The sequence below is a fragment of the Micropterus salmoides genome, unplaced genomic scaffold (genome assembly GCF_014851395.1).
Source record: "Micropterus salmoides isolate LMB-PRFRI ecotype aquatic unplaced genomic scaffold, ASM1485139v1 Ms_hic_scaffold_1407, whole genome shotgun sequence".
Lineage (NCBI taxonomy): Eukaryota > Metazoa > Chordata > Actinopteri > Centrarchiformes > Centrarchidae > Micropterus > Micropterus salmoides.
In genome coordinates, this window is record NW_024040494.1 from 1 (window position 1) to 11010 (window position 11010).

Consider the following 11010-nt stretch of genomic DNA (forward strand, 5'->3'; position numbering starts at 1 on the left):
TCTGCTGCTACTCTGTAGTCTCTTAATGTACTTACATAAAGGCTGAGGAGCACGTCCATTTAAATACAAGTTTTACATAATGAAAATCAGTAAAGTTAGCAAAACTTGAATCTTGTATTTGCTTAAACTGCGACAATGAATTTCACAGTCAGCCCCTACCTGACCTGTGACCTCTGACCTTCAGCTCTGCTCATCACACTGACCTGGAAGATGAGGACTTTAAAGTTGTTTCTGTTGATCAGGTGGGCGTGGTTCGCCTCCAGCTTCTTCACCTGGACGCCCTGACGCTCCATCTTATCACGAACCTGCAGAGACAAGCAGAGGTTTTTAGCAGAGCTGAACTCTGACAGGTGGCAGGTGAGGTCACACAGGTAACACCAGTCCTGACCTCCTTCATGGTGACGGACAGTTTGCGGCTCTTGTCCAGCAGCTTGCTGACGGTGTTGGAGGTGTGGCTGTGGCTCTTGGACAGCTTGGTCATATCAGCCTGGATCCCTCTGACCACGCCCTCCATCTCTACCTGATGCACCTGAAACACAAACAGCCAAAAACCAATCAGATACCAGCCTGCACCCTCTGACCACGCCCTCCGAGTTCAATCTCAAAACGTTTAGCACTGGTTTACGTTTTTCGTAGAGGCTTGCTAGCTTAGCTTGTTGCTAAAGGAACCACCACTGATGGTCTGAATGTGGTTCAGACAGTGACTGACACCTGTTAGTTTGACATCCAGGTGTTTGTCTCATTGTGGTGTGAATAGTTCACTGTGACTGCAGCTACAGACAGAGTATCTGGTCTCTTAAGTTCACTCTGCAGCATCACAGCAGATGAAACAGTCTGCTGAAGTCCTGTGGGCCCAGATTCTGGTTTTAGTCTGAGTTTATCAGTCAGTGTTTGTTTTTTGGGACGGATCCTCACATGTCCGAACCTGGAAATGTCTTTCAATTCAGTCATTGTTGATTTCTTCCACTTTAATCCGTTGTTAAAGGTAGTTCATGTTGACTGACAGTTTCTGTGAGAATGGAGCCAGTCTGACAGAAAACCTGTTCTAACATGTTAAAGATCTTTCAGATACCATCTGAACTGTGAACTACAAACACAGCAGCAGCAGCAGTAACAGGAAGTAGCTCGAATTTATCTTTTGATAAAGATGCAGACAAAGATTATGAACTGACTGTTCACTGATGAACAGTCAGTTTTTGGTGTTAGTACTGGTATCTGAACTGGAGTTAGTAACTGGTGTCAGTACTGGTGTCTGAACTGGAGTTAGTAACTGGTGTCAGTACTAGTGTCTGAACTGGAATTAGTACAGTGTAAGTACGTTGTACTGGTGTCTGAACTAGAGTTAGTACTGGTGTCAGTACTGGTGTCTGAACCACAGTTAGTACTGGTGTCTGAACCACAGTTAGTACTGGTGTCTGAACTGGAGTTAGTACAGTGTAAGTATGTTGTACTGGTGTCTGAACCACAGTTAGTACTGGTGTCTGAACTGGAGTTAGTACTGGTGTCTGAACTGGAGTTAGTACTGGTGTCTGAACTGGAGTTAGTACAGTGTAAGTATGTTGTACTGGTGTCTGAACCACAGTTAGTACTGGTGTCTGAACCACAGTTAGTACTGGTGTCTGAACCGGAGTTAGTACTGGTGTCTGAACTGGAGTTAGTACTGGTGTCTGAACTGGAGTTAGTACAGTGTAAGTATGTTGTACTGGTGTCTGAACCACAGTTAGTACTGGTGTCAGTACTGGTGTCTGAACCATAGTTAGTACTTGTGTCTGAACTGGAGTTAGTACAGTGTAAGTACGTTGTACTGGTGTCTGAACCACAGTTAGTACTGGTGTCTGAACCACAGTTAGTACTGGTGTCTGAACCACAGTTAGTACTAGTGTCTGAACTGGAGTTAGTACAGTGTAAGTACGTTGTACTGGTGTCTGAACCACAGCTAGTACTGGTGTCTGAACCGGAGTTAGTACTGGTGTCTGAACCACAGTTAGTACTGGTGTCTGAACTGGAGTTAGTACAGTGTAAGTACGTTGTACTGGTGTCTGAACCACAGCTAGTACTGGTGTCTGAACTGGAATTAGTACAGTGTAAGTACGTTGTACTGGTGTCTGAACTAGAGTTAGTACTGGTGTCAGTACTGGTGTCTGAACCACAGCTAGTACTGGTGTCTGAACTAGAGTTAGTACTGGTGTCAGTACTGGTGTCTGAACCACAGCTAGTACTGGTGTCTGAACCGGAGTTAGTACTGGTGTCTGAACCACAGTTAGTACTGGTGTCTGAACTGGAGTTAGTACAGTGTAAGTACGTTGTACTGGTGTCTGAACCACAGCTAGTACTGGTGTCTGAACTGGAATTAGTACAGTGTAAGTACGTTGTACTGGTGTCTGAACTAGAGTTAGTACTGGTGTCAGTACTGGTGTCTGAACCACAGTTAGTACTGGTGTCTGAACCACAGTTAGTACTGGTGTCTGAACTGGAGTTAGTACAGTGTAAGTACGTTGTACTGGTGTCTGAACCACAGCTAGTACTGGTGTCTGAACCACAGTTAGTACTGGTGTCTGAACCACAGTTAGTACTGGTGTCTGAACTGGAGTTAGTACTGGTGTCAGTACTGGTGTCTGAACCACAGTTAGTACTTGTGTCTGAACTGGAGTTAGTACAGTGTAAGTATGTTGTACTGGTGTCTGAACCACAGTTAGTACTGGTGTCTGAACCGGAGTTAGTACTGGTGTCTGAACTGGAGTTAGTACTGGTGTCAGTACTGGTGTCTGAACCACAGTTAGTACTGGTGTCTGAACTGGTGTTAGTACAGTGTAAGTACGTTGTACTGGTGTCTGAACCACAGCTAGTACTGGTGTCTGAACCACAGTTAGTACTGGTGTCTGAACCACAGTTAGTACTGGTGTCTGAACTGGAGTTAGTACTGGTGTCAGTACTGGTGTCTGAACCACAGTTAGTACTTGTGTCTGAACTGGAGTTAGTACAGTGTAAGTATGTTGTACTGGTGTCTGAACCACAGTTAGTACTGGTGTCTGAACCGGAGTTAGTACTGGTGTCTGAACTGGAGTTAGTACTGGTGTCAGTACTGGTGTCTGAACCATAGTTAGTACTTGTGTCTGAACTGGAGTTAGTACAGTGTAAGTACGTTGTACTGGTGTCTGAACCACAGTTAGTACTGGTGTCTGAACCACAGTTAGTACTGGTGTCTGAACTGGAGTTAGTACAGTGTAAGTACGTTGTACTGGTGTCTGAACCACAGTTAGTACTGGTGTCTGAACCACAGTTAGTACTGGTGTCTGAACTGGAGTTAGTACAGTGTAAGTACGTTGTACTGGTGTCTGAACCACAGTTAGTACTGGTGTCTGAACCACAGTTAGTACTGGTGTCTGAACCACAGTTAGTACTGGTGTCAGTACTGGTGTCTGAACCATAGTTAGTACTTGTGTCTGAACTGGAGTTAGTACAGTGTAAGTACGTTGTACTGGTGTCTGAACCACAGTTAGTACTGGTGTCTGAACTGGAGTTAGTACTGGTGTCAGTACTGGTGTCTGAACCACAGTTAGTACTTGTGTCTGAACTGGAGTTAGTACAGTGTAAGTACGTTGTACTGGTGTCTGAACCACAGTTAGTACTGGTGTCTGAACCACAGTTAGTACTGGTGTCTGAACCACAGTTAGTACAGTGTAAGTACGTTGTACTGGTGTCTGAACCACAGCTAGTACTGGTGTCTGAACCACAGTTAGTACTGGTGTCTGAACCACAGTTAGTACTGATGTCTGAACTGGAGTTAGTACAATGTAAGTATGTTGTACTGGTGTCTGAACCAGAGTTAGTACTGGTGTCAGAACTGGAGTTAGTAACTGGTGTCTGAACTGGAGTTAGTAACTGGTGTTAGTACTGGTGTCTGAACTGGAGTTAGTAACTGGTGTTAGTACTGGTGTCTGAACTGGAGTTGGTAACTGGTGTTAGTACTGGTGTCTGAACTGGAGTTGGTACTGGTGTCTGAACTGGAGTTGGTACTGGTGTCTGAACCAGAGTTGGTACTGGTGTCTGAACCACAGTTAGTAACTGGTGTTGGTACTGGTGTCTGAACTGGAGTTGGTACTGCTGTCTGAACTGGTGTCTGAACCGGAGTTAGTAACTGGTGTTGGTACTGGTGTCTGAACTGGAGTTAGTAACTGGTGTTAGTACTGGTGTCTGAATTAGAGTTAGTAACTGGTGTTGGTACTGGTGTCTGAACTGGAGTTAGTAACTGGTGTTAGTACTGGTGTCTGAACTGGAGTTGGTAACTGGTGTTAGTACTGGTGTCTGAACTGGAGTTAGTAACTGGTGTTAGTACTGGTGTCTGAACTGGAGTTGGTAACTGGTGTTGGTACTGGTGTCTGAACTGGAGTTAGTAACTGGTGTTAGTACTGGTGTCTGAACTGGAGTTGGTAACTGGTGTTGGTACTGGTGTCTGAACTGGAGTTAGTAACTGGTGTTAGTACTGGTGTCTGAATTAGAGTTAGTAACTGGTGTTGGTACTGGTGTCTGAACTGGAGTTAGTAACTGGTGTTAGTACTGGTGTCTGAACTGGAGTTGGTAACTGGTGTTAGTACTGGTGTCTGAACTGGAGTTAGTAACTGGTGTTAGTACTGGTGTCTGAACTGGAGTTGGTAACTGGTGTTAGTACTGGTGTCTGAATTAGAGTTAGTAACTGGTGTTAGTACTGGTGTCTGAACCACAGTTAGTAACTGGTGTCTGAACTAGAGTTAGTAACTGGTGTTAGTACTGGTGTCTGAACTGGAGTTGGTACTGGTGTCTGTACTGGTGTCTGAACTGGAGTTGGTAACTGGTGTTGGTACTGGTGTCTGAACTGGAGTTGGTACTGGTGTCTGAACTGGAGTTAGTAACTGGTGTTAGTACTGGTGTCTGAACTGGAGTTAGTAACTGGTGTTAGTACTGGTGTCTGAACTGGAGTTGGTAACTGAACTGGAGTTAGTAACTGGTGTTAGTACTGGTGTCTGAATTGGAGTTAGTAACTGGTGTTAGTACTGGTGTCTGAACTGGAGTTGGTACTGGTGTCTGAACTGGTGTCTGAACCGGAGTTAGTAACTGGTGTTGGTACTGGTGTCTGAACTGGAGTTAGTAATTGATGTTAGTACTGGTGTCTGAACTGGAGTTAGTAACTGGTGTTAGTACTGGTGTCTGAACTGGAGTTAGTAACTGGTGTTAGTACTGGTGTCTGAACTGGAGTTGGTAACTGGTGTTAGTACTGGTGTCTGAACTGGAGTTAGTAACTGGTGTTAGTACTGGTGTCTGAACTGGAGTTGGTAACTGGTGTTAGTACTGGTGTCTGAACTGGAGTTAGTAACTGGTGTTAGTACTGGTGTCTGAACTGGAGTTGGTAACTGGTGTTAGTACTGGTGTCTGAACTGGAGTTAGTACAGTGTTAGAATTTTGTACTGGTGTCTGAACTGGAGTTAGTACTGTAGTCCGTCCTGGACTCTCACACTCAGACCTTATGTCGAGGTGTGGTCCCACCCCTGGCTCACCTCCATCTTGTTCTGGTTTTCCTGCACGGCGTCCAGCATGTTGACAAGTTTATCCAGCAGAGTGAGGACCGTGATGGCGTTGACGGACCCTGACTCATTGCCTCAGAGTCAAATCCTGCCAGGGGGGACGAGGGGGAGGCCTGGTTCTCCTCCTGCTGGTCCAGCGGGTCCTGCTGGTCCTGCAGGTCCTGGTTCAGGGAAGGGACCAGTAGGTCCTGGCTCTGGTGGGTCTCGGTGGTCACCATGATGACTCTGTCCTCACACATCAACTCAATGTCGAACCAAAAACCCCCGAAACTCTTTCTGCTGCAGAAAAACACTGGGACTCTGCCTCGCCCGTCCACTCTCTCTCTCTCTGCGAGTGTGTGTGTGTACTGCGCTCTGATTGGTTGGCTCAGAGGAAAACTTTCCATCCAACTTCCCGACTGTGGAAACGTCCACACCTTTAACTCCTTCACTGCCACGGCTGAAGCCTCTGCAGCTGGCTGAGGAGGGACGGTGGCCCTGACCTGCTTCACCGCCGCAGAGTTTAGTTAACTTCCATTTATTGGTTGTTGTTGTTGTTGTTGTTGTTGTTTGTTTCCCGTCTGAGATGCAGAAACGTCAAAATAAAAGACTCATTAAAGGGTTAACTCTCTCTCTCTCTGCAGCTTTCAGCCTGAAGCTCAGTGTCTCTCTACCACACCCAGAGGGAGGGGTCTGTTACCATGACTACTGTGTGTGTGCAGAGAGAGAGTGTTAGTGTAGCTCGCTCTCTCATGTTTTTAAGGTGAAGTCATCTGGAAGGAAAGCTCTCTCGCCCTTTCTCTCCCCTGTTTGTGTGAATGTCTCTCTCCCTCTCTCTCCCCTGTTTGTGTGAATGTCTCTTGCCCTCTCTCTCCCCTGTTTGTGTGAATGTCTCTCGCCCTCTCTCTCCCCTGTTTGTGTGAATGTCTCTCTCCCTCTCTCTCCCCTGTTTGTGTGAATGTCTCTTGCCCTCTCTCTCCCCTGTTTGTGTGAATGTTTTGCCCTCTCTCTCCCCTGTTTGTGTGAATGTCTCGCCCTCTCTCTCCCCTGTTTGTGTGAATGTCTCTCACCCTCTCTCTCTCTCTCCCCTGCTTGTGTGAATGTCTCTCGCCCTCTGTGTGCTGTACAGGCTCCACTGACTGAATGCTGACCTTAAACCAACAGAAACAAAGTATAAAACATGTCACTGACTGCTGGTTCTTTGTTTGCTGGTCTGAAAGTCTGAGTCTGTGCTTTGAGGGAAACCGGACCAGGATTTGGTCAATCCAGAACTTCTGAGGCTGAATTGGTTTGAAATGTAAGAACACGTGAACACAGGTGTTCTCCTCGGCTGGTCATTACGTTGGTGGACCCTCCTCACGTGAGGGCCCTGTATACTCCGGCCCCCACACCGAGTCCTACACCTGTGGTAAGAAGCACGTGGAACACTGAAGCCACATTAGTGGAACCTTAGCGAAATTTGGGGGAACCAGGGGATCGTGTAAAAGATTTGAGAATGTATTTGTGGGACTTCAGTGAAAACAGGCTAGCTAGGAGAAACTCTGGGGTCACCCTAGGGGAACCTTAGTAGAACTCTGCAGAAATCCATAGGGGAAAGATGAGATAACAGAACACTAGGGGGAAATCAGAGGAGCTGCAGTAGGTAGAGGAACTTTAGAGGAACCTTGTAGTATAGGGGATGCTAGGGGAACCTTAGTGGAACTTAATAGAAACTTTATGGGAACCTGTAGACAGCTCAACCTTTCAGCCATTTGCCATTAGTGAAACCTTAGAGGAACCTTACAAGAACTATAAAGGAACCTTGGGGATGTGAATAGAACCTCAGAGGATCTTTACAAGACTCATTGGGAGGGGCATAGGAAAATGCAGGACCTAAGCAGAACCTCAGGGGAATCTTGGAGGAACTTTTGGGGGATGTTAGAGAAACCTCAGAAGGACTGTAAAGAATCATTAGTGGAACCTGAAGGGAACCAGAGGGGAACGCTACCTTAGTGGAACATTAGGGAAGTGTTGGTTTAGGGTTGTGTCTCTGTTTACTAACTTTATTTATTAACTGTATTTAGAACCGTTCTTCAACAGAGTGTGTGCAGCAGCGTTGGAACACAGAGAACTGTTCTGCAGTAGGTCAGAGTGGAACAAGGTGGAAACAGGAAGAGACGCTCACATCATGGAATTCATACAAACACAATACAGTCATTACTCTGGAGTGCAGCGAGGGGGTTTCCTGATGTTCCTGAATAACACCTCGGTTCATTAAAGGAACCCTCCCGCTGCACTGCAGAGTAATGACTGCATTGTGTTTGAATGAATTCCATGATGTGAGCGTCTCTTCCTGCCTTTCCTGCGTCTATAGTACTTACTGTATGTTACTACGTCTACTGTATGTTACTGCATCTATAGTACTTACTGTGTTACTACGTCTACTGTATGTTTCTGCGTCTATAGTACTTACTCTATTTTACTGCATCTACTGTATTTTACCGCGTCTATAGTACTTACTGTATGTTACTACGTCTACTGTATGTTACTGCGTCTATAGTACTTACTGTATGTTACTACGTCTACTGTATGTTACTGCGTCTATAGTACTTACTGTATGTTACTACGTCTACTGTATTTACTGCGTCTATAGTACTTACTGTATGTTACTACGTCTACTGTATGTTACTGCGTCTATAGTACTTACTGTATGTTATTACGTCTACTGTATGTTACTGCGTCTATAGTACTTACTGTATGTTACTACGTCTACTGTATGTTACTGCATCTATAGTACTTACTGTGTTACTACGTCTACTGTATGTTACTGCGTCTATAGTACTTACTCTATTTTACTGCATCTACTGTATTTTACCGCGTCTATAGTACTTACTGTATGTTACTACGTCTACTGTATGTTACCGCGTCTATAGTACTTACTGTATGTTACTACGTCTACTGTATGTTACTGCGTCTATAGTACTTACTGTATGTTACTACGTCTACTGTATGTTACTGCATCTATAGTACTTACTGTGTTACTACGTCTACTGTATGTTTCTGCGTCTATAGTACTTACTCTATTTTACTGCATCTACTGTATTTTACCGCGTCTATAGTACTTACTGTATGTTACTACGTCTACTGTATGTTACTGCGTCTATAGTACTTACTGTATGTTACTACGTCTACTGTATGTTACTGCATCTATAGTACTTACTGTATGTTACTACGTCTACTGTATTTACTGCGTCTATAGTACTTACTGTATGTTACTACGTCTACTGTATGTTACTGCGTCTATAGTACTTACTGTATGTTATTACGTCTACTGTATGTTACTGCGTCTATAGTACTTACTGTATGTTACTACGTCTACTGTATGTTACTGCATCTATAGTACTTACTGTGTTACTACGTCTACTGTATGTTACTGCGTCTATAGTACTTACTGTATGTTACTACGTCTACTGTATGTTACTGCATCTATAGTACTTACTGTGTTACTACGTCTACTGTATGTTACTGCGTCTATAGTACTTACTGTATGTTACTACGTCTACTGTATGTTACTGCATCTATAGTACTTACTGTGTTACTACGTCTACTGTATGTTTCTGCGTCTATAGTACTTACTCTATTTTACTGCATCTACTGTATTTTACCGCGTCTATAGTACTTACTGTATGTTACTACGTCTACTGTATGTTACTGCGTCTATAGTACTTACTGTATGTTACTACGTCTACTGTATTTACTGCGTCTATAGTACTTACTGTATGTTACTACGTCTACTGTATGTTACTGCGTCTATAGTACTTACTGTGTTACTACGTCTACTGTATGTTACTGCGTCTATAGTACTTACTGTATGTTACTACGTCTACTGTATGTTACTGCATCTATAGTACTTACTCTATTTTACTGCATCTACTGTATTTTACCGCGTCTATAGTACTTACTGTATGTTACTACGTCTACTGTATGTTACTGCGTCTATAGTACTTACTGTATGTTACTACGTCTACTGTACGTTACTGCGTCTATAGTACTTACTGTATGTTACTACGTCTACTGTATGTTACTGCATCTATAGTACTTACTGTATGTTACTACGTCTACTGTACGTTACTGCGTCTATAGTACTTACTGTATGTTACTACGTCTACTGTATGTTACTGCGTCTATAGTACTTACTGTATGTTACTACGTCTACTGTACGTTACTGCGTCTATAGTACTTACTGTGTTACTACGTCTACTGTATGTTACTGCATCTATAGTACTTTCTCTATTTTACTGCATCTACTGTATTTACCACGTCTATAGTACTTAGTCTATTTTACTGCGTCTACTCTATTTTACTGCGTCTATAGTACTTACTCTATTTTACTGCTTCTACTGTATTTTACCGCATCTATAGTACTAGTACATGTTAACATGTACAGCCTGTCTCTGTCCTCTCTGTTTAATGGGGTGGTGGCGCATAGATAAGATGTTTGCCTTTGGTGTGGGAGACCTGGGTGCGATTCCCCCTGTGAGACATCCACCATTCTGTCCCTGAGCAAGACACTTAACCCACACTTAACCGCTTTGGATAAAAAGCGTCAGCTAAATGAATAAATGTAATCTGGGTGATGTTTGTTGTTGTCACAGACTCCAGTTAGACGGTAAGTGCCGTGTTCCACATCTACCAGAAGAGTACCGGATGGAGTACAGGGCCCTCCAGGAGAGGCGTTCAGGGCCTCTCACTGCCCATGCTGAGAGTTTCACTGGAGAAAGGAGGAGGTGTGGAAGACTCGTCCTTTCTTAAAAAGAAGAGAAAAAGAAATAAAATCTTCTTTTCCATCCAGGAGAAGAAGAAGGAGCACCTGTCGGAGGCGACCGCCGCGCTGTGCTGGTTATTGCACTGTAGAAGAAGAAGCAGCTGTTTATGAATATCAGAGTGGATTCAGACAAGGACGATCAACAATGGATGCCGTTGTAGGGTTAGATAGTGGCATTAAAAAAGCCATTGTAAATAAAGAGGCAGCCGGAGCTGTGTTTCTGGACATTGAAGAAGCCTGGGACGGGCTTTGGAAGGAGGGGCTGCTAATTGCACTTCATGACGCTGGAATCGGAGGAAGAACGTTTAACTGGATCAAAAATTTTTAACTCAGGCGATGGTGGGAAGCAAGTTCCCAGAGGAGCTGGAGAACGGAGCCCCTCAGGGTAGTGTAATAAGCCCACTGCTCTTTAATATACCAGTCAATGGTGTGTTTAGTAGAGTGGGGAAGGAATTCAGGTTCCCATTATTTGCAGATGATGGGGCCATCTGGAAGCAAGGGAGGAACCTCTCCTATATTTACGGCCAAACGCAAGCTACATTGGACAAAGTAAGTAAACGGGCTTTAAAATATCTAACACATGATATTTGGACATAAGAAGAAAATACGTTTCAGATCTATAATAGGACTGCTGTCAGATGAAAGGATGACATGGAAGAGGCATATTAA

At 44.2% G+C, this 11010-nt stretch overlaps 1 protein-coding gene across 1 annotated transcript; it reads right to left on the bottom strand.

The window, feature by feature from the left end:
• Positions 1-140: 140 nt before the first annotated feature.
• On the bottom strand, positions 141-5932 carry LOC119903237 (caveolae-associated protein 2-like). The gene is given in 4 exon segments (XM_038719448.1): positions 141-305; positions 389-529; positions 5532-5626; positions 5629-5932. Coding segments are annotated over 4 exon segments (555 nt in total). The 5' UTR covers positions 5798-5932; the 3' UTR covers positions 141-155.
• Between the last annotated feature and the right edge of the window lie 5078 nt (positions 5933-11010).